Source organism: Rhinopithecus roxellana, chromosome 1 (genome assembly GCF_007565055.1).
Source record: "Rhinopithecus roxellana isolate Shanxi Qingling chromosome 1, ASM756505v1, whole genome shotgun sequence".
NCBI classification, from domain to species: Eukaryota; Metazoa; Chordata; class Mammalia; order Primates; family Cercopithecidae; genus Rhinopithecus; species Rhinopithecus roxellana.
The window spans coordinates 50,874,194-50,895,769 of NC_044549.1; the positions used below are offsets into that span (position 1 = coordinate 50,874,194).

The window sequence follows — 21,576 nt, forward strand, 5'->3', positions numbered from 1 at the left end:
ATCCTTACCACAAGAAAAAGTTGGGCAAACCAAATCAATGGCCTTTCTTGGTCCCATTAGAGAGCTGAGTGTGCAAGTCAAACTGCCGTCCCAAAATCTGGAGAGAGGTGAGTCCAGAGAGTCAGCAAGATCTGATTGGAGCAGAAGCCATGGGAGCCACAGCTAGTAGGAAAACTTAAATGGTAATTTTGATGAACTGCTGGAGGTTGGGTGTGGACTAGCATGGGAGTGAGCAACTCTCCCTCACCCCCAACGCTTTCCTGGGTTTTACTCGACTTGGTTCTATTGGTGAAGAACTGAGAAAGACCCTCTGGTGGCTCTGGCGGGAAAGGGAGAATCATCGTTGTAACCAGAGCCTTCTCCATAACAAAGCTTATTCCCCAGAGGAAAGCACTTTTTCACAGAGTCTTATCCCATCTGGAGGAGGGCATTTCTCCCATTCCAGCCCCTCTAGCCTTTCTGGGTCACGTAAGGGGGTACAAAGGGGAATTAAGAAACACTTGTGGACCAGTGCGGTGGCTGACAGCTGTAATTCCAGCACTTAGGGAGGCCGAGTTGGGCAGATTGCTTGAGCCCAGGAGTTGGAGACCAGTCTGGGCAATATAGCGAAACTTCATCTTTACAAAAAATACAAAAATTAACCAGGCATTGTGGCACATGCCATAGTCCAAGCTACTCGGGACTCAGGTGGGAGAATTGCTTGAGCCTGGGAAGTAGAGGCTGCAGTGAGCTGTGATTGTACCACTGTACTGCACTCCAGCCTGGGTGATAGAACAAGACACTACCTCAAAAAAAAAAAAAAGAAAAGAAAAGAAAAGAAAAAACCTTGTGTAGGTCACAGCCCAAGGACACAAGCTCACTAAAATGCTGAGATTTAATCATAAGATTATAGAATGCTTCACCTCCCGCATGTTTTTCCACCATATCAACAGGACTCCAGGATAGTAACAGTGAGTTACAGCTGGAAGAGCTGCAAGACATGGACTCTCTCAGGAGGAATATCCAGGGAAGCCCAAAGGCAAGAGGAGATAAATACAAAGACACTAGAGGAACTGGAAGCTTCTGACACCTACAGCTATGGCAAACATTAAACACAGCTCTCAACTCTGAGTCAGATTAACGTAAGTTCTCATTCTAGAGGCTTATTTACCCCAGTTCTTATGGCCCAATAGAGTGGATATTCTACCTTCAACAAAAAAAATTATAAGCATGCTAAAAGGCAAGGAAAAAAAACCCAACAATCAGAAGAAACAAAGCAAACATCAGAACCACACTCACATGTTGGAATTATCAGACAAGAAATTTAAAATGTGGTCTGTTAAGGGGTCTAATGGTAAAAGTAAACAACATACAAGAAGAGATGGGTAATGTAAACAGAGATAAGAAAACTAAGAATCATTCCAGCTGCAGTGGTTCACACCTATAATCCCAGCATTTTGGGAGACTGAGGCAGGCAGATCACTTGAGGTCAGGAGTTTGAGACCAGCCAGGCTAACATGGTGAAACCCTGTCTCTACTAAAAATACAAAAATTAGACTGGGCACAGTGGCTCACGCCTGTAATCACAGCACTTTGGAAGGCCAAGGCGGGTGGATCACCTGAGGTCAGGAGTTCAAGACCAGCCTGGCCAACATGGTAAAACCCCGTCTCTACTAGAAATACAAAAATTAGCTGGGTGTGTTGGTGGGCAGCTGTAATCTGTTACTCAGGAGGCTGAGGCAGGAGAATCACTTGAGCCCAGGAGGCAGAGGTTGCAGTGAGCCAAGATGGAGCCATTACACTCCAGCCTGGGTGACAGCGAGACTTCATCTAAAAAAAAAAAAAAAAAAAAAAAAAAGCCAGGCATGGTGGTACACACCTAGAGTCCCAGCTAAGAGGCAGAGGTAGGAGAATTGCTTGAGCCCAGGAGGTGGAGGTTGCAGTGAGCAGAGATTGCGCCATTGCACTCCAGCCTGGGCAACAGAACGAGACTTTGTGTCAAAACAAACAAACAAACACCCTAAGAATCAAAAGGAAGTGCTAGGAGTTAAAACCTTAAATGAAAAATGCCTTAATGGGCTTATCAGTAGACTGTCCACAGCCAAAGATTCAATGAATTTGAAGATAGGTCAACAGAAATTTCCCCAGTAAACTGCAGAACATTCAAGAACTATGTAGGCTATTTCAGAAGACATAAAATGCATTTAAGTTGAATACTAGAAAGAGAAAAGAGTGAAGAAAAAATACCTGAAGCAATAAATGGCTAAGAACTTTACAAAATTAATGACAGACACGAAATCACAGATCCAGGAAGCTCAGAGAACTTCAAGCAGGACAAATACAAAACATCTACAGCTCTGCATTACCTTATTCTAACCATGTAAACCAAACACCAAGAGAAAATTGTAAAAGAAGCTAAAGGAAAAAGCCATCATACCAATAAACATAATTACAGCTAATTACTTGTTTGAAACCATGCAAGCAAAAAAAGAGTGAAGTATTTAAATTGTTGAAAGAAAAACACCAGGATTGGGCATGGTGGCTCACACCAGTAATCCCAGCACTTTGGGAAGCTGAGACCGGTGAATCATCTGAGGTCAGCAGTTCGAGACCAGCCTGACCAACATGGAGAAACCCCCGTCTCTAGTGAAAATGTAAAATTAGCTGGGTGTAGTGGCGCATGCCTGTAATTCCAGCTACTCAGGAGGCTGAGGCAGGAGAATCGCTTGAACCTGGGAAGCGGAGGTTGCGGTGAGCCAAGATAGCACCATTGCACTCCAGCCAGGACGGAAGGGAGGGAGGGAAAGGAAAAGCACTAACCTAGAATTCTAAATCTGGCAAAATTACTCTTCAAAAGAGAAGGAGAAATAACTTTCAGATCAAGAGTACTTCAGAAATGCAGCTTTTTTTTTTTTTTTTTTTTTTTTTTGAGATGGAGTCTTGCTCTGCCGCCCAGGCTAGAGTGCAGTGGCGCGATCTTGGTTCACTGCAATCCCCGCTTCCCGGGTTCAAGCGATCCTCCCACCTCAGCCTTCTGAGTAGCTGGGACCACAGGGGCTGCCACCACACCCGGCTATTTTTTGTATTTTCGGTAAACATGGGGTTTCGCCGTATTGGGCAGGCTAGTCTCGAATTCCTGACCTCAAGCGCTCCTCCCGCCTCGGTCTCCCCAAAGGCTGGGTTTACAGGCGGGAGCCACCTCGCCTGGCCCTAGAAATGCATGTCACCCATAGTTTGTTTATGAGAAAATTGAGGTCCTGAGTTGTTAAGTGGCTGAACTTAGGAAGCAATTGATCCCAAACCATTTTTTTTTCTTTTGCTAAGAAGTTTAAGTCAATGTCAGAAAGTGCAGTTTGAACTCTTCATGTTAAAGCTGGAGATGTTTAGGGAGAAAAATGGACTTTAGGTTCAATAGAATGTTATCAGCTGATTTGGTATCCAAACTCAGTTTTCCTGATTATTTCTTATTGCAATGTCTGAAATTTAGCCTATGTAAAAACATTTTCCCGTGATTGGATGGGGAAATTACTAATTTACAGGACGCGAAAACCTAAATCTTCCAAGTGGAAGGAGTCCTAAAGCGAAGATGCACACGTCGGTTTTCGCCGCGCAGGGTCGAAGGCCGCCTACGAGTCCCAGGGTGCTCCGCGGCGTGCGCTGCCCTCCGGGAAACCTCTCCTGTGCGTCTGCGCGGGAAGTGGAACCTGGCTCTGGGGAGAAGCGGCGTGAGATCCGCGCCGGGTGCTAGCTAGTGCTTCTCGTCGCTGTTCGGCTCGCGCAGTGGGGTCGCCCCCGCCACCGTCGCCGCCATGCCCATGAAGGGCCGCTTCCCCATCCGCCGCACCCTGCAATATCTGAGCCAGGGGAACGTGGTGTTCAAGGAGTCCGTGAAGGTCATGACAGTGAATTACAACACGCACGGGGAGCTGGGCGAGGGCGCCAGGTCAGTCGCAGCCCCGGCAGCCGTAACCTGCTACTCGTGCCAGCTTGCTGGTAACGTGAGGTCCCTAGTCGCGCTGGGCGGCCGCTTAGCCCCGGGGCGGGTCCCCCAGGTCGGCGCTGTTACCCCCATTTTACAGAGGTCGAGACTGAGGCGGACGGCGGGGCCCCGGCCAGGCCGGCTGCAGTCGTGACGAGGTTTGCGGGGCGGAGGACAGGAACCCCCCTCCTAGATCTCCTTCCTCCGGCGCGGTGGGCGAGGCTGACCCGAGGGAGGCCACCAGTTCCCTTGGCCCCTGTGGCCAGCAAGGCAAGCGCTGGGGAGGGGCAACCGCAGAGCCTTTCGGGGTGACGGGAATGACACCCCTGCCCCAGGACGAATCTGAGAATAAAATGAGAGAAATAACAGCGGCGAACACTGATCATGTCTCGCACAGTTCTGAATGCTTCTCGCGCTTTCTCTCTTCTGATGCCTACAGAAACCCCAGCTTATTCCCACTCTAAGGCTGGGGAAGCGCACAGAGAGGTTAAATAACTTGCGGCTCCCCGAGACACCATGGCAGCCAGTGAGCGGTGAGCCGGGCTTTGTGGCCAGGAGTAAGTGAAAGCACTTCCTTCGGGACTCAAGGTTTGGAAGGAAGTAATTAATTATGTCAGCTGTGCAGCAGCAGGCCCTACCCCGACTAGAGGGTACTACAGGGGACGCCTAGAATGTCTTTCAGCTTGGAACAGAGTAGGGACTCATTGAATGGCAGTCGGCAAGTGAAAGGTTTGGATTGACCCTGAGGCCGCCCTAAGCAGTGCCTTGGGCTCTGCAGGTATGAAGTCTACATTTATTGAGTACCCTCTGAGTGCTAGGCTGTGTGCTGTGTGCTGGGAGTTCAGCAGTGATGGAGGAGACGGTCTTAGCCCGCAGAAACTTTGAGACTGGGTGTATGCTGGATCAAAATGAGGCGTGGAGCAACTCCTTGTGGGGCATGGTCCCCTTGGTGACGGACCTTCACTGCATGGCCCTTCAGGAGAGCCGGAAGCCACTTCCTAGCCATTTGCTCTGCGCAGGTGAATCTGAGAACTTGGACTTGCTTGCCTGGAATCAGCTGGCTTGATGGCTTCCTGGAAGACTTGGTCTTGGTCTTAGGGTGAATGGGCACCCAGACACTCCTTCATAACCTACTGCACAACTGTGCACACCTCTGTCCCAGGGCAACTGCCAGGCAGATAATGGGAAGGGGTGGGGGTCTCGGTGCGGCCCGCAGCGAGCTGGAGAGCACTTGCCCTATCCAGAGGGCCCTTCACTGTTTGGCACTGTGGGCTCCGTGGAGAATTTCTGATTTGTCAAGAAGCTGAAATCCAGATTTTTATGTAAATCTCTGGCTTTTAAATGGTCAGCCAATCAAAATAAGCCTGTGAGCCTCTTACATTCTCAAATATTTTAATATTCTCTAGGTAAATGGGATATAAAGAACCATTTACTGTTTCTTTGTTCCTGGTGGTAGAGACTGGCCTGTGACACCTGTGCCCTCTGTGATCTTGTGCCCGTGGGTTGGAGTCTGTCTGCCTTGCTCTGGCTAGCCGCACTCCTCCCCCAATCCCCAGCCCTTGTTTGTTCATGTGCCCTCAGCACTTCAGCTGCCCCAGTGGGACCTACCTCCATCCCAAGTGCCTGCGACCGGTACAGCCAGTCTTTGGGTACCTGCTGGGGGGAGTGGGAAGGTGCCTTATTTAGTATCTGAGGGCCAAGTCCCTACTCACCCCTGCCAGGTGTTCTACCCTTAAGAAGTGGCCCCAAGCCTCAGGGTGAATTTGATGGTGACAGAACAGTGTGATGGAAGGCCAGACTAACAGCCCAGTTAGACCTGGGGCAGTTTACTTAACTTCTGACCTCAGTTTCCTTACTAATTGTAAAATCCCACCTTCTGGGGTTGGAGAGTCAGGTGCCTAGCAAAGTGTCTGGCATATACAGCAGGTGCCCAACTTAAGGTTCCTGCCATTACTAACTTGCCTCCTGTGTTTCAGCAAGAACCATTTTAAGATCTCTGTTGCATTTCTGTCCTAGTGGTTTAAAGTATGGGACCGTCTCACCTGGCTGTGTCCTGGTTTATTTGTAAAAAGTTCTGTGACACTGGGATACTCTGCAGTGGGGTGGAAACTGATCAGAGGCTTCCTACGCCCCAGAAGGTAAATTCAGCCTTTGAGCTCCCAGGCCTGTGTGCTGTGGGGGTCTCCAAGGCCTTCATTCCTCCACTAGAGGCAGCAGTTTTCAAGGCTTAACTATTTAATTTGAGTCTTATACCCATATAGTTAATAACATTCTCAGAGAGCCACTTTTTTGTTTGTTTGTTTGTTTGAGATAGGACCTTACTCTGTCGCCTAGGCTGGAATGTGGTGCAATCACAGCTCACTGGCTCACTGCAACCTCAAACTCCTAGGCTTAAGCGATCCTCCTGCGTCAGCCTCCCAAGTAGCTGGGACCACTGGCATGTACCATTATGCCCAGCTAATTTTTTAGTATTTTTTTTTTATAGAGACAGGGTCTCCCTATGTTGCCCAGGCTGGTCTCAAACTCCTGAGCTCAAGCAGTCTTCCTGCCTGGGCTTCCCGAAGTGCTGGGATTACAGGTGTGAGCCACTGCACCTGGTTGAGAGCTACTTGTTGATTTTTTGCTTTAGGCCTTATCTGTGGACTTGTCACTATGGAACATCTCTCGCCACCATTGCTAATTCTCACCCCCAAAACCTCCATACTCTTCCACCCACTCCTCCCAGTATCATTATTCCAAATTTTGTATAGGATGATATTCAGCGTTCAGATTAATATTACTTTGTAAATGCTATACACAGTTGAGCCAAATAGAATACTATGATTATGCATTTTTTTTTTTGCAAGGCCTTTTGTTTTCTCTGGAGTATAAATCTATGTTTAAATTTTCTAAGTTTAAAGGTGTTCCTCCACTCCTAAATTGTAAAACTGTTCCCCCATGTGTAAATACATTGGTCTCATTATTTAAAAATTGTGGTATAACCTAGATACAGTGCACACCTGTAAGTATACTACAGCTCCATGAACTGCCACTCATGTTTATACCTTGTCTTCACCACACAAATCACGACGTAGTACCTTTCCTGGTTTCATTTTCAGTGGTGCTTTGGCATTGGTGTTAGGTTAGCTTGCAATGCAGGTTGGGATACAGATTTCTTTGCCCTCAAATGCCTGCCCAGGGGTCCCCATGCCATTCAGGGAATCTTCTAAGAGGATCCCTGCGAGTTGTTTTTCGCAGCCTTTTTGGGTCCTCTGAGAATCTGATGAAAACACTGGACTTTCTCCCTAGAAAAATACCCATGCATAAAATTTTAGGCTAAAAACTGTTTCATAGGTTTCATTTCTTCCCTTTTGCAGGAAATTTGTGTTTTTCAACATACCTCAGATTCAATACAAAAACCCTTGGGTGCAGATCATGATGTTTAAGAACATGACGCCGTCACCCTTCCTGCGATTCTACTTAGGTGAGTGGGGCCCTCGCCATGGTCCAGGGGCTGTCCAGACATTCCTGGAGAGACTGCTTCCTTCCTGCGGGAGCGTCAGGACGAGCTGCAGCGCGCGCTGTCATGGTGTGTCTGTGCCTCCTGGCACCTGTGGCTTCCCCATACCTAGGCACTCAGCAGCCACTGAGGTCTGGACTCCTTTCCCTCTCCAGCCTCATCTCTTATCCTCTGCCTCACACCATGGGGGTAATTTTTCCAAAGTCCCTTGTCACACCAGGCTGTGATGCCTTTGCCCAAGCTTGTTTCTGGCCTGAAATCCCCTTTCTGCCTGCGTTTGCTTATTTAACTGAAAAAAAAAAAAAAAAAATTCCTTCAGGGCTCAGTGTGGGCACTACTTCTAGGAAGCCTTCCCTGCATCCTAGAGTGACCTCCCATATGCCCCCAGAAGCCCTCTGTCTTAGTGCTGTGTGTGTCCTCTCAGGACTGTGTGCACTTACATGATGCTGTTCATGTTTGGACCAGGCACTAAGTGATGTTTATTCCATTAAGTTTGGCTCCATGCTGGAAAACCAGGAGGGCAGCTGTTCTGGCCCAGCTCTCAGACACTTTGATCTTGAGCAAGTAATAGACCCATTTTAAAATTTGTCAGCTGAAGGGAAAATATCTGCCATACATGGCTATGAGAACCAAATGAAGTGTAGGTTGGGAAATGCTTCAGGAAACAAAATGACCATGTTTTTTCATTCATTCCACAAATATGTAACACATGTTCCCCAGGACCAGGTGCTGGTCGGGAGGCTGGGATTATATCCAGCAGAGGGAGACAGAGAATGAACAAGTAATTTTAACAAAAGATTAGGGCCAGGCGTGGTGGCTCACGCCTGTAATCCCAGCACTTTGGGAGGCCAAGGAGGGTGGATCACGAGGTCAGGAGATCGAGACCATCCTGGCTAACACGGTGAAACCCTGTCTCTACTGAAAATACAAAACAATTAGCCAGGCGTGGTGGTGGGCGCCTGTAGTCCCAGCTACTTGGGAGGCTGAGGCAGGAGAACGGCGTGAACCTGGGAGGTGGAGCTTGCAGTGAGCTGAGATTGTGCCACTGCACTCCAGCCTGGGCAGCAGAGCGAGACTCCGTCTCAAAAAAAAAATTAGTGCTGTGGACCTGGCGGTGCAGTGGCTCACCCCTGCAATTCCAGCACTTTGGGAGGCTAAAGCAGGTGGATCTCTTGAGCTCAGGAGTTCGAAACCAATATGGGCCACATGGTGAAACCCCATCTCTACAAAAAAAATATTTAGCTGGTGTGGTGGCATATGCCTGTGGTCCCAGCTACCTGGGGGGCTGAGGCAGGAGGATTGCTTGAGCCTGGGAGGCAGAGGTTGCAGTGAGCCAAGATTGCACCACTGCCCACCAGCCTGGGCAACAGAGTGAGACCCTGGCTTAAAAAAAAAAAAAAAAAAAAAGATTAGTGCTGTGAGAAACAGGACAACAGGCAAGATTAGAAGGGTGACCCTGTGGCAGTTTATGCACGTGAGCTTTGCTTCTGTTTTTAAAACCAACTTTATTGAGGTGTAATTTACCTCAGTGTGCTGGTAATGGCACACCCAAGTAGCACATGCAGCTGGATGGGTACTGGCCGTTGTTATATACCTGTACACTTATGTACATGCCCCAAGATGCAGAATGCCCCAGGACTGCAGGAAGTTCCTTAGTGCCACTTTCTAGTTAATTTCCCTTCCACCAGAGGCAACCCGTTATCCCTTCTTTCACTATAGATGCATTTTGTTTTAGAATGTCATGTAACTAGAATCTCACAGTATGTGTTCCCTTGTACCTGGTGTTTTACTCATGTTTTGAGATTCATCCATGTTACATGTTTCGTGGTTTTTCCTGTTTCTGGCTGGGTGGTATTCCATTCGGTGAACGTACCGCAGTGTGTCCGCTCGCCTGTTGATGACTCTTTAGGTTTTTGTAAGATGCCGAGAGAGTTAGAAGTATGACATTTATGAGAGAGAAGACCTTGAGAGAAACCGGGGGAGTGAGGAGGCCGGGCAGGGAAGGTCGCCAGAACCACAGATGAGGATGCAGCTATGGGAGTGTTGGCCAGTGCAGCGGGACATTCTAGCCTTGTGTTGGGTACTGAAGGCCAGACACTAGGCCCTGGCCAGGGAGAGTACGGGCTGCCCAAGTGCTGCGCAGATCCCAGCGGTACTCCATAGGGCTGTCAGCTCAGCGGCTCCTCCTGGGAGGTCCTTGCTTGAAGGGAGGTTTGAGCGGCGGCCTCCTGGCTGCCAAGAAGAAAGCTACAGTAAAGGTGCGTGTAGGCTGTGCAGGTCTCTGTGGACAGAGGCATTCAGGCCTCCTGGGGGTGTACCTGAGTGCAACTGCCGAGTCACAGAGCAGCTGTGTATTGAAGGTTCTCAGGCACCGCCTTTCCAAAGCAATTGTGCCGTGTTGCACTCCAGTCACAGGGTGGAGTTCCAGCAGCTGCATGTCCTTGCTCACGCTAGTATTGTTGTATTAATGTCCCAGGGCTGCTTAACAATTAACCGCCAACTTGGTGGCTTCACACAAATGTATGATCTTGCAGATCTGTGGGTTAGAAGTCCAACATGGGCTGGAACCAGTGTCAGCAGAGCCTTCCTTTCTGGAGGCTTGAGGTGAACCCACGTCCTTGAGTTTCTTAGACTCCAGTGCCTGTCCACATTCTTTGGTTTGTGGCCTCATTCTACCATCTTCAAAGCCAGCAACCTTGCATATGCTGCCGTCCCTCCATCCTTCCACCTCCCTCTGACCACAGTCAGGTCAGGTGCTGCAGTTGTAAGGACACATGGGGTTAACCTGGGCCCGTTGGATGATCCAGGATCCTCTCCCCAACTCAAGGCCCTTAACTTGAATCACATCTGCAGAGTCCCTTTTGCTGTGTAAGGTTCTGGGAGTTAGGACGTGGACATCTCTGGGGACCATTATTCTGCCCATCAAATTGTCTTTTCAAGTTTAGCCGTTCCGTTGGGTGTATGTCATTGGAGTTTTAATTTGCATTTCCCCCAAGTTTCTTTTCCTGTGCTTATTGACCATTCAGGTATTTATTTTGTAAAGAGTCTGTTTGAATCTTTTTTCCATTAAAAAAAAAATGGGGCCGGGCGCGGTGGCTCAAGCCTGTAATCCCAGCACTTTGGGAGGCTGAGACAGGCGGATCACGAGGTCAGGAGATCGAGACCATCCTGGCTAACCTGGTGAAACCCCGTCTCTACTAAAAAAAATACAAAAAACTAGCCGGGCGAGGTGGCGGGCGCCTGTAGTCCCAGCTACTCGGGAGGCTGAGGCAGGAGAATGGCGTAAACCCGGGAGGCGGAGCTTGCAGTGAGCTGAGATCCAGCCACTGCACTCCAGCCTGGGCGACAGGGCGAGACTCCGCCTCAAAAAAAAAACAAAACAAAAAACAAAAAAAAAACACGGGCCGCTTTCTTATCAAGTTCTTTATGTCTTCTGGGGTGCATTTCCTTTGTCGGAGATAATGTCTCATGACTGTTTTCTCTGTTTGTGGCCTGCTTTTCATTTTCTTAGTGGTGTCTTTTGAAGAGCAGAAATTTTAATTTTGATGAATTCAGTTTATCATTAAAAAAAATTTTTTTAAAAGACGGAGTCTCAGTGTTGCCGAGCTTGAGTGCAGGTGTGTTCTATCCTAAATTCATTTTTTTCCAGTAGTTTTTATTTTCTAGATTCCTTAGGATTTTCTACATGCACTGTAATAATGTCATCTGCAAATAAAGACAGGTTATACTTCTTTTCCAATCTTTTTTATTTTGTCTTCACTCACTGGCTAGAGTGGCAGTAATGTTTTGCATTTCTGCTCGCAACGTATGAGAGTTCCAGTTACTCTGCATCCTCACTAGCACTTGGTATTGTCTGTGCTTTTACAATTTTAGCCATTTGCATATCTTGTTGTGGTTTTAATTCGCATTTTCCTGGTGACTAATTGAGATCTCATCATTTCGTGTGCTTATTGTTAGCTCTTTAAAAAATCTTAGTTACATGTTTATTCAGCGATGTGGTTTGGATCTGTGTCCCCACCCAAATCTCATGTTCAGTTATAATTCCCAATATTGAGGTAGGGTGTGATGGGCCTGGTCCGGTCACCATGGGGGTGGTTTCTCATGAATGGTTTAGCACCATCCCCTTTGGTACTGTGGTTGTGATAGCGAGTTCTCTTGAGATCTGGCTGTTTAAAAGTGTGTGGCACCTCCCCCTTCTCTCTCTTGCTCCTGCTCCCACCATGTGAGACTCTTGCTCCCCCTTTGCCTTCTGCCATGATTGGAAGCTTCCTGAGGCCTCCCCAGAAGAAGAAGCTGCTGTGCTTCCTGTACATCCTGCAGAACCATGAGCCAATTAAGCCTCTTTTCTCTATAAACTGCTAAGTCTCAGGCATTTCTTTATAGCAATGTGAGAGAATGAACTAATACATTAAGATATTTCACCCATTTTATTAGTTGGATTGTCTTACTGAGTTGTAAGATTTTTTTTTCATATATTCTGGATATAAGTCCTTTATCAGATATACACATATTTTCTCCCAGACTGTGGGTTATGGTGTCTTCTGAACTGTAAATTTTTTAATTTTGATTTTTCAATTTATAGAGTTTTTTTTTCTTTTTTGGATTATGTTTTTTAATGTCATCTCCAAAATATATTTGCCTAGGTAAGGTCATGACAATTTTCTCCTGTGTTCTCTTCTAGAAGTTTTATAAACGTTTGAGCGCTTACATTTAGGTCTCAAATCCATTTTGAGTTTTAATTTTTTTTTTGAGGTGGAGTCTCGCTCTGTTGCCCAGGCTGGAGTGCAGTGGCACAATCTCAGCTCACTGCAACCTCTGCCTCCAGGGTTCAAGCAATTCTCCTGCCTCAGCCTCCTGGAGTTTTACTTTTTAAAATTTTAATGTTGTGGGTAAAAGTCTAAATTCACTTATTAGCATATAGATAGCCAGTTGTCCCAGTGCCATTTGTTGAAAAGATTATCTTTCTTCATTGAATTATCTTGGTATCTTTGATGAAAATCAATTGACCTTATAAATAAGGGTTTATTTCTGGACTCAGTTTTGTTCCATTACAGCGTATGTCTATTCTTTTTTTCTTTTTGAGACAGAGTCTCGCACTGTCACCCAGGCTGGAGTGCAGTGGTGCGATCTCCGCTCAGTGCAACCTTCACCTCCTGGGTTCAAGCAATTCTCCTGCCTCCCGCTAATTTTTTTGTATTTGTAGTAGAGACGGGGTTTCACTACGTTGGTCAGGCTGGTCTTGAACTCCTGACCTCATGATCCACCCGCCCCAGCCTTCCAAAGTGCTGGAATTATAGGCTTGAACCACCGCGCCCAGCCATATTCTTACATTAGTACCACGCTGTCTCGATTATAGTAATTTCAATTTATTGTAAATTTGAAATTGGAAAGTAAACGTTCTCCTATTTTCTCATTTTTCAGAATTGTTTTGCTCTTTTGGGTCCTTTGCATTTCTATATGAATTTTAGGCTTAACTTCTCAGTTTCTACAAAAACACCTCTTGGGATTTTGATAGGGATTGATTAAACCTATGTACATCAGTTTGGGGAGAATTGCCGTCTTAAGAATATTGGGTCTTTCTATCCATAAACATGGAATGTCTTTCTATTAAAATAGCATGCTTTTTTACGTATCTAAAGTTTATGCTTGCTCGGGTCTAAAGAAAAATGGAAAAAGGAAGGGTAGTATTATGTATTGTGTAAACAAATATATCTATTTTATTATTAAAATGTTTCTGCCACTAAAAGCAAGTCCCAAATTACAACTTTCTGAGGCTGAGTGTGCTGTGAGTTCTGTTTTTCTTCTGCCCTGTGCTTTCCGTTTCCAGATTCTGGGGAGCAGGTCCTGGTGGATGTGGAGACCAAGAGCAATAAGGAGATCATGGAGCACATCAGAAAAATCTTGGGGAAGAATGAGTGAGTTGTTTGGTTTGACCTGGAAGGAGCGAACTTCTCAGCCCAGAGAATTTGAGTTCAAGAAAGGGGTGTGTGGGAAGGGTGTTGAGAGGTAAGATTCTCTTGACAGTGAACCCCAGACACTAACAAGAGCTGGGGCTGTAGAATCAGTTCTTTCTGATGTTGCTGTTCACCAAATCACTAAACCTCTGTAAGCTTTATCTCCCTTGGCTGTACAGTGTTGAGAAGTACCTCTCTCCCTTTTGCAGGGGACGGGAAGCTGAAATGCAGCTGACTTGTGGCCCTGTGCAGCTGCTAACCCTTCTCTCCTGGGAATCTCAGCTTGGAGCTAGTAGATACCTAGCCCCAGAGCTCCTGGTGACAGGTCTTTCTTTCCACGAATGAGGAGACAGAAAGGGAGGGAAGCCGACGAAGTCTGTCTTTGAGAAACCGCACAGGGGTCTTTTCAGGCTCCTTTATCCTGTGATTGTCTGTCAGCGCTGTGGGCCCCACCTGTGGCAGCAGATAGGCTGACCACACTGCGTAGGCTTGCTCCTGTGGTCTGAGGGGACAACAGCAGGCCTTCCTGCAGTCCTCTCCTCAGGGGCCAGCAGGGAGAGAGGGATAGGGTTTGGCAGTGAGGATCAGGTTAGAAGGCAGGAGATCCAGGTGTCCCTGGTGGATGGTAGGGCTGTCTTGGCTGAGAAACTGCCCTGTGCCTGCCACTCAGTCGCCAGTGCTTGGTTGCCTTCTGTGCTCTTCGGCAGGGAAACCCTCAGGGAAGAGGAGGAGAAGAAAAAGGAGCTCTCTCACCCAGCCAACTTCGGCCCTCGAAAGTACTGCCTGCGGGAGTGCATCTGTGAAGTGGAAGGGCAGGTGCCCTGCCCCAGCCTGGTGCCATTACCCAAGGAGATGAGGGGGAAGTACAAAGCCATTCTGAAAGCCAGTGCCCAGGACTAAGGCCCACGGTCACTGTGGGCTGGGGTGATGGTGTCTGACCAGTGGGAATATTGGAATGGGATTACTCTGGCCCAGGGAAGCCCCTGGTTCTGTCCCTGGAGACTCTGGAAATCCTTTTGCATTAAAAGGACTTTACATACCTGTGTAAAAGGACGTGGGAGAGGAGGGTCTGAAGCTGAGCTGCTAAATGAGTATCCCTGCTCCGCTGGTCAATAAAACGCTTCCTAACAGCAGCTTGGTGTGTATCTGGTCCTAGTCAAGAGGAAGGCCTGTGTAGTAGAAAGGCTTTGGGCCTGGGAGGTTAAGGCCACACAGCCTGTTGACACCTGTTTTGGTCCTGTGACGCTTTACTGGTCTCCAATGGCTTTGAATCTTCCTCTGGGCCCTACTCTGGAGAACATAAGGGTTGCTGTGGTTGAGTCTGGCTAGCACTGTCTGTGGTTGGCAGTGTGGACACCCCTCCATTCAGTTCCTTGGGTATTTTTCAGAAATCCAAAGGCAACCCTTTGTGCACTGCTCACTTTTTAAGTATAATTGATGACCCTTGCCTGCTGGGGAGCCTAGCCATGGGCCAGAGATGGAAGAGCCCCAGTGGCTGACAGGCCAGCCTCACCCAGGCACGTACCTGCTGACCAGTACCTGCTGACTGCCAGCCTGTGGCCCAGCCACTGTGTGCATTAGCAGGGAGGTTTGTAGGCCTTGGAGGAAAGGAGGAGACACCACCTGGTGGCCACGTCGGGGCCTGCCGGGGGGATGGTGTCTATAGCTGGTCACCTGGCTCTGCTGGCTCCCTCAGGCCCTGCTTACCAAGCTCTGGAGGCGGGAGTGCTGCATTACTGAGCAGCTTCCTTGTTCTTTCCTCATAGGACACTGATGTTACTGTCACTGTAGTTATGCTAAAGTGGAGGTTTCAGCCTCCAGAAGACAGCAGAGCCCTCTAGGGTCACCTTAAGAATAGGTTTAGCAAGGCTGGGTGTGGTGGCTCATGCCTGTAATCCCAGCACTTTGGGAGGCTGATGTGGGTAGATCAGTTGAGCCCAGGAGTTCGAGACCAGCCTGGGCAACATGGCAAGACCTTGTCTCTACAAAAAATACAAAAATTAGCTGGGTGCGGTGTTACGCGTCTGTAGTCCCAGCTATTTGGGAAGCTGCGGTGGGAGGATCTCTTGAGCTTGGAAGGTCAAGGCTTCAGTGAGTCATGATTATGTGCTACTGCACTCCAGCCTGGGCCACAGAGCAAGACTGTCTCAAGAAAAACAATTTTTTAAAATAGGTTTAATTATAAAGTGAAGGACCAGTTGGACCATGGCCCCCTAGAAGCTCAGCCAAGGAGACTTGACTTGTATCTGATACAAGGCGGCAGTGGTTAAAAGAATTAAAAAAGGACGGTGGTGCTTGGAAGAGCAGAACCGAAGTTTTCATTCCTCTACCTACTAGGGCCTTGGCCAAGTCTTAAAGCTTTCTGGGTCTGTAACTGGTTTTGTCTGTAAAATGGGGAAAAGGCTACCTTTTTTGCCACATGAACGAGCCGCCTGGTGAAATGATGTCATACTACAATGTGTTTCATTAACTGTTGGAGATTTTCACATTAAATTGAGCAGATTTGGGTCTTTTACATGTGATGCTCAAGTTTGATTCTGTACCAGACCTGTGTTCGGGGTGATGGCTTGTCGGGGGTGGGAGGGGAAGGTGGGCAGAGACTGATGTATAACTGGACAGGTGTTCCTTGAGTGACCACAGACTTACAAAGGGAGTGTTTAATTGCAATCTCTGCCATCAGCATTTTGGCTGGGTGGAAAAAGCTCTCCTCCACGGAGAGCCCTCCCATGTCTGCTGGTTTCAGTTCCCCACCCAACTGACTGAAGTCTTGACCTTGCCACTGCTGCCTGGGCATTCTAATTGGCTGCAAGGGCTCTTTAGAAAGCACCTAGTTCCTTTTGGCTTTCATCTGCAGTTTAGGTCTCCACAGCTAGTGACACAGAAAGCCTTATGAGAGTATTCCTTCCCTCTAGGGCCCAAAGAGGCTACTCACCAGCAGGAATGTCCTGAACCAAAGGAGTGGTGACCCTTTTCTAGACAGAATAAATGTCTGGTCCCTAATGGGACAGAAAACTAGGGTTTGAGTTCAGGCTTGACACAGGAGTGATGGGCAGTAAGGTGGACAACCCAGACCCAGCAGGGACATGTGTGGAGACAGCAGCATTCCTGTGGTGCAGTTACTGCTTGTGTGGCCAGCTTCACAGGCAGCAGATAATTTGTGGAAATAACATTATTTTCTTTTTTTGTCCTCTGTAGGCTACTTGATGCTGGATAGTTTCTCTTTAAACCTTTGCCTTTCCCTATTTTGTTTAGTAGTGATGAAAGGTGGGTTTAAAATATACAGAAATGGGAGAAAATTAGAGAAAATATGAAGATTTTATAATTCATACATGTTCTTAATTTTATTTGCACAAGCAGTGTTCACAGCCTTATTTTTCTTAAGTGACCACTTTTATTCTCTTTGAGGCACTAACTGGCAGCACCATCTAAACCTGTATCTGCTGCGGTACCAGTTACTCAGGAGGCTGAGGCAGGAGGATCGCTTGAGTCCAGGAGGTTGAGGCTGCATTGAGGCCCTATCTGGCTGCCAGTGAGTTCTGTTGTGCATCAGACTTTGGACCTCAGAATTTTCACCTGGAACATGAGAGGTCAGATGACATAATGAGTATGTTCTAACTTTTGAAACTTCTGGAGCTTATTTTTACTCTTGGTAGCACGTATCCTTAAAGAACAAGCTTGTCAGTTTAAGGCCTGTCTGTAATGGCATCTGGTGGTCCAGCAGCCTAACTGTGCTCTGGCTCCAGAAACATCTGTGTGGCTTCCCTACCTCCACACCAAGGAGCTGCCCTGCTGGGTGGATGTAAAGACTGTTCTGCCAGGGTTTCCCACTAAAGGTATTAACGAGTCACGTGGACCACAGAGGGCCTAATCCCCCTTGGCCGCTAAGGCTAAGGTAGGAGCCGGAGAGCTGTAGGGACAGGACCACCAGGATGCTTCATCTCCACAAAGGAGAGTGCCGTACTGTCTAGGGGCCGGGCGTCACTACTATCATGAAGAAAAATGAGGAGCAGGATGCATGTTAGTCTTTAATTCACTTTTTTAATAGTATAAACCTCATTTAGGTAGTAGTATTAAGCCACAACAATAATGCCACATTGAAACAGCATTTAATAAAATGCATAAAGCTAATTCATGCACTGCAATACTCTATATACAAACACAACAATGCAAATTCTTCTTCAAGACTGAAGACATTGATTAGATATAAAATTCAGTTTAAAAAGAACATGCTATTTTTTAAATGCCATCACATAAACAAAGTGATTTCACAGGGAGAAGAAAGCTGTATAAAGCTACAGCTTTCAACAGGTTTTAAACCTGGCATTAAAATGTAATGGCAAAACCAATATTTTCTATATTGTGAAGGGCAAAGGTTACAGAAACGGTCCCAAGAAAATCTAACACCCAAATTTTCCTTTGATAGATAAGATGCCTTTAAAAGGGCTGGTAATGCAGTTGCATTCTAACAGAGAAGTCCAAACTACAGGTAAAAACTACGGCTTGTACTGTGAAAAATGTGCAGCTTTTCAGTTATAAAACTAGTTGAACACTGGTTTATAAGATAATCCGTAGAACAGAGAGACCGTAGAAAAATATTCCAGCACTTGAGTTGTGTGTGGCAGCAGCATTTGAGTCCATGAATGCTATGGTCGTTAAAATAACTGATTATACTTTCCTAAAGAAAAGCCATTTTTTAATGCAAAGTCTACTACTTCCAAATGTTATTCCAAACATTAAATTTTAACAGTCTATCAATCAATAAATGTTGAACATTTTTTTCTATTTTGCTTGTATAAATATCAAGACGCCAAAATTATTTATAGCTGGGCATTAAAAAATCTGACATTTTTCTCCCCCCAAAGATACTTTTCTTAAGCTCACACTTTGTTTTTAGACTGCTGTTAAGATAAATAGCCCCAAAGGAAACTTTTTATTTTAATTCATTTAGAGACTGTCAAGTTTCCAATTGCATTTTAACTAGAAAGCCACTTTCAATAGCGTGATTGTCACGACAGGCTGTAACAGGGAAAGGTCGCACAATCTTGTGGGATGAAGCCAGTGAAATAGAAGCTTTCTCTACATCAAAAACAGGGAAGCTGAAGGCTAAATGACCCATCGTCTCACAAAAGGCACTGAGTACTATGGTCTCATAAGGTGTTTTTAAAACATTTTGATAACTTATTTTAAAAAGAAAAAGTAACCTGTGGATTATGTGAGTTTTTGCAGCGATCCAGTGATTCTTTCCAGCAGGCCCCTGCTTCCCAGCTCTGTGAGCAACTACTGCTGGGCCAGGCCCTGGCTCTTGAGGGCTGAGTTTCAGTTTAAGGCCAGATTAAGGGGGAAAATTCATCCGAATAGACCTGGACAAGGAAAATTTGGTATCTGTAGCTTTTAAGGGCACATACATCCATAATAAAATGCAATTCTTATCTGAAAATTTAAAATCATAATTTATAGAAAGGAGTTAAAGTCTGTGGATTTCATTCACATGCTTACTCTTAAGAGAAGTAACTTGCTATTTCTAGCTTATGTGCCGCAAAAGTTAGCCATCAACATCCATGCTTATTAGTTTTAAAGAATAATACTTGGTAGGTTGTTTACTTTTAACTGGGGATAGAGAGATGGAAATTACTATTTGTTCAGTCACAGGACAGTGCCCCAAATCTTGCTGACTGAGCACAGAGCAAGCCTGGGAAATTGCTACCATCTTTGGGAGTCAGGCCTTACTGACACAGACCGTTCTGAATCTCTGACCGTGACTGCCTGTCTCTGGGCTACTCAACAGAGCTGAATAGCTGGGAAGGCTGACGGCTCAACCCAACTGCCAAGTCCCTTCCAGGTAGTGCCATGAACAGGTGCACGAAACGGTTAAAAATTCCCACGTAGTTTTGGATATTAAGATAAACTGTCTTCCAGCTTCCTGGCTCTTGCCTGTACCTGGAGAATACAGGGAAATGTCACCCTGTCAGAACCTCTTCTGCCTGGAATTCTTCTTTTTGCAGAATGGAGATTCTGACTTCATGGCCCTTCCCAGGCAGGCTCACCCAAAGGAAAATGGAGTGAAGAAAATCACCAGCAAATCTTCCCTGCTGAGGGACCTTGCAATACCCACATTAGTTTACATTAGCAACTTTATCAAAAACTCTCTTTAGAACATAAGGAAAGTCTGGATACATGTCTGTATACATAATATACATCTATGTACACATACACACACTATATACACTGTACATAGAGAGGATATAAACACATGTACATTCATTCAGTCTTACAGCCTAGAAACCTGTACACACACGACACTGCTGAAGGGACCCAGGGCCGGACATGCGAAGTGCACGCTGGTGGGAGGCACACAATGAGAAGGTCCAAACCCTGCGTACAAAAGACCCAAACCAACCCTGTCTTGATGAGAGGTTGGCTTTAAAAATTTACATCAAAGTTAAGACATTTTCAAAGAGCCACATAACCGAGAGAATGGAAGCTGGATAAAGGAAGCATGTGGGGTGTCTGCTCTGCTGGCTCAGGCATTCCCAGGGCCTAGTGGGCACCGCTCTCCCTGGGAGAAAAGTGGCTATCAGATGATGAGACTTTCCATGACCTGGACTAAGAGAAGAGTTAAAATGTAACCTATGACCCCACTGCACGTAAAGTCATTTACACTAGAAAGTGGGCAACAAACTTCCGGACTCCAATGAGATCAGGTTCCAGAACATGGATGTACAGACATGGCATGAACTACTGATTGTGGCCAGGGGCTGGAAGCCCTGCAGAGGGCGGGCTGTGAGCAAGAGTGCTCTGTGGGAAATATCCTCAAAGAACTATGAAAGTAAAAGCACTAGAAATAGCTAGAGTCCTTAGAATTTTTTGTTCCTTGCCGTAACTATCCCCCAAACAAGACAGACAGCTAAGTATGTGTGTAGCGTGGATATTGCCTTGAGATCAGGGAGCTGAACGCATCCACTGCTACCACCATGGCTGGTGTCCTAACTGCCTCAGAAGAGTCCACATTCAATACTGACAATGACAAGCTAAAAATCAGTCCCTCTTGAGGGCAATTACACATCTTAGAAGTGACTATACCTGAAATTAAATATAAAGCCCAGAACAGCAAAAGAACCTCAAACCACAGCCTTATGGCAAGGATTAGACAATAAATAATGTAACCCCTCAGGACACACATAGAAATGTCAAATTAGGAGAGTATGGCAGGTAACATACTTCCTTAAAAACACCTTCCAGGAGTAACTTGAAAAGTATTACTTGCTCAACTAATTTGGTCTTTCAAAAAATCTCTTTCTGTCCTGTTTTATGCTAATGTGTAATGATCTCCACCATTTTCAACATCTCTCTGTCTTAACCCAACATTATATGAGATACTTCTGGAAAAGAGTCCACTTAACTAAGAGGTGACAGCATGTGTCTGTCCCACCTCTCTGAGCCAGCTGCCTCTCCTCACTGAGGGAGGAGCGGCCAGGCCAGCAGAAAAGGGAGCATGACGTGGCTCCGTGGAGTTCAGCAGCCAGAGAACAGGTCTCACTTCATGAAACCCAAAGTTTCACAAACTGCTAACAAGGGCTATAAGCCCTGTGAAAGCTGGAGCCCAAATATTTGGTTTGCATCTCTAAGTAATTCTTGACTTTGGGCTGACTTTCCTTAACCAACCTGACGGGAGATGAAATGGACCTGTAGTCAAAGGCTTGAAATGAGTTCAAGCAGCAAGAATTCAGGTTATGTGGACATGATCCTTAAAGAAGAGGCCACTTCAAAGTAAAGCCAAGAGGATCTCAGAAACCAAGAGGTGTTCAAAGCCAAAACAATCCCTGGAATCAGCCATCACCAGCAAAGGGACTTAAAGAGCAGGCCCAGGTTAGAATCAGCACCTTTCCAAGCAAAATCATGTTTTCTCCAAGGCTGTTTCACCAGAGCCCAACACTTCCTCATCCAACCTGAATCTAAGAGGCCTACTGGCTGCCACTGAATGATCCTGGGAATGAGAGGAGGGGCTGGTGGAGACCTTTTCACCAACACCAAGAACTGGGATCTGAAAGCTGTTATGCTTGTATTCCCAGGGAACTGCAACATGGCCCTCATGGTCACTCTCAAGAATCAAAATGACGGAAGGCAGGCAACAATCTGTGTTAGAGGCACGGCTGAGCTTCAGGATG

General features: G+C 46.5%; 1 protein-coding gene across 1 annotated transcript; it reads left to right on the forward strand.

Annotated features, from left to right (window-relative positions):
- The first annotated feature begins 3,647 nt into the window (after positions 1-3,647).
- MRPS25 (mitochondrial ribosomal protein S25) lies at positions 3,648-18,078 on the forward strand. The gene is made up of 4 exons (XM_010381515.2): positions 3,648-3,922; positions 7,315-7,421; positions 13,285-13,372; positions 14,119-18,078. Exons 1-4 carry the CDS (start codon positions 3,789-3,791, stop codon positions 14,309-14,311), a joined length of 522 nt encoding a protein of 173 aa, XP_010379817.1. The 5' UTR covers positions 3,648-3,788; the 3' UTR covers positions 14,312-18,078.
- Positions 18,079-21,576: the final 3,498 nt, after the last annotated feature.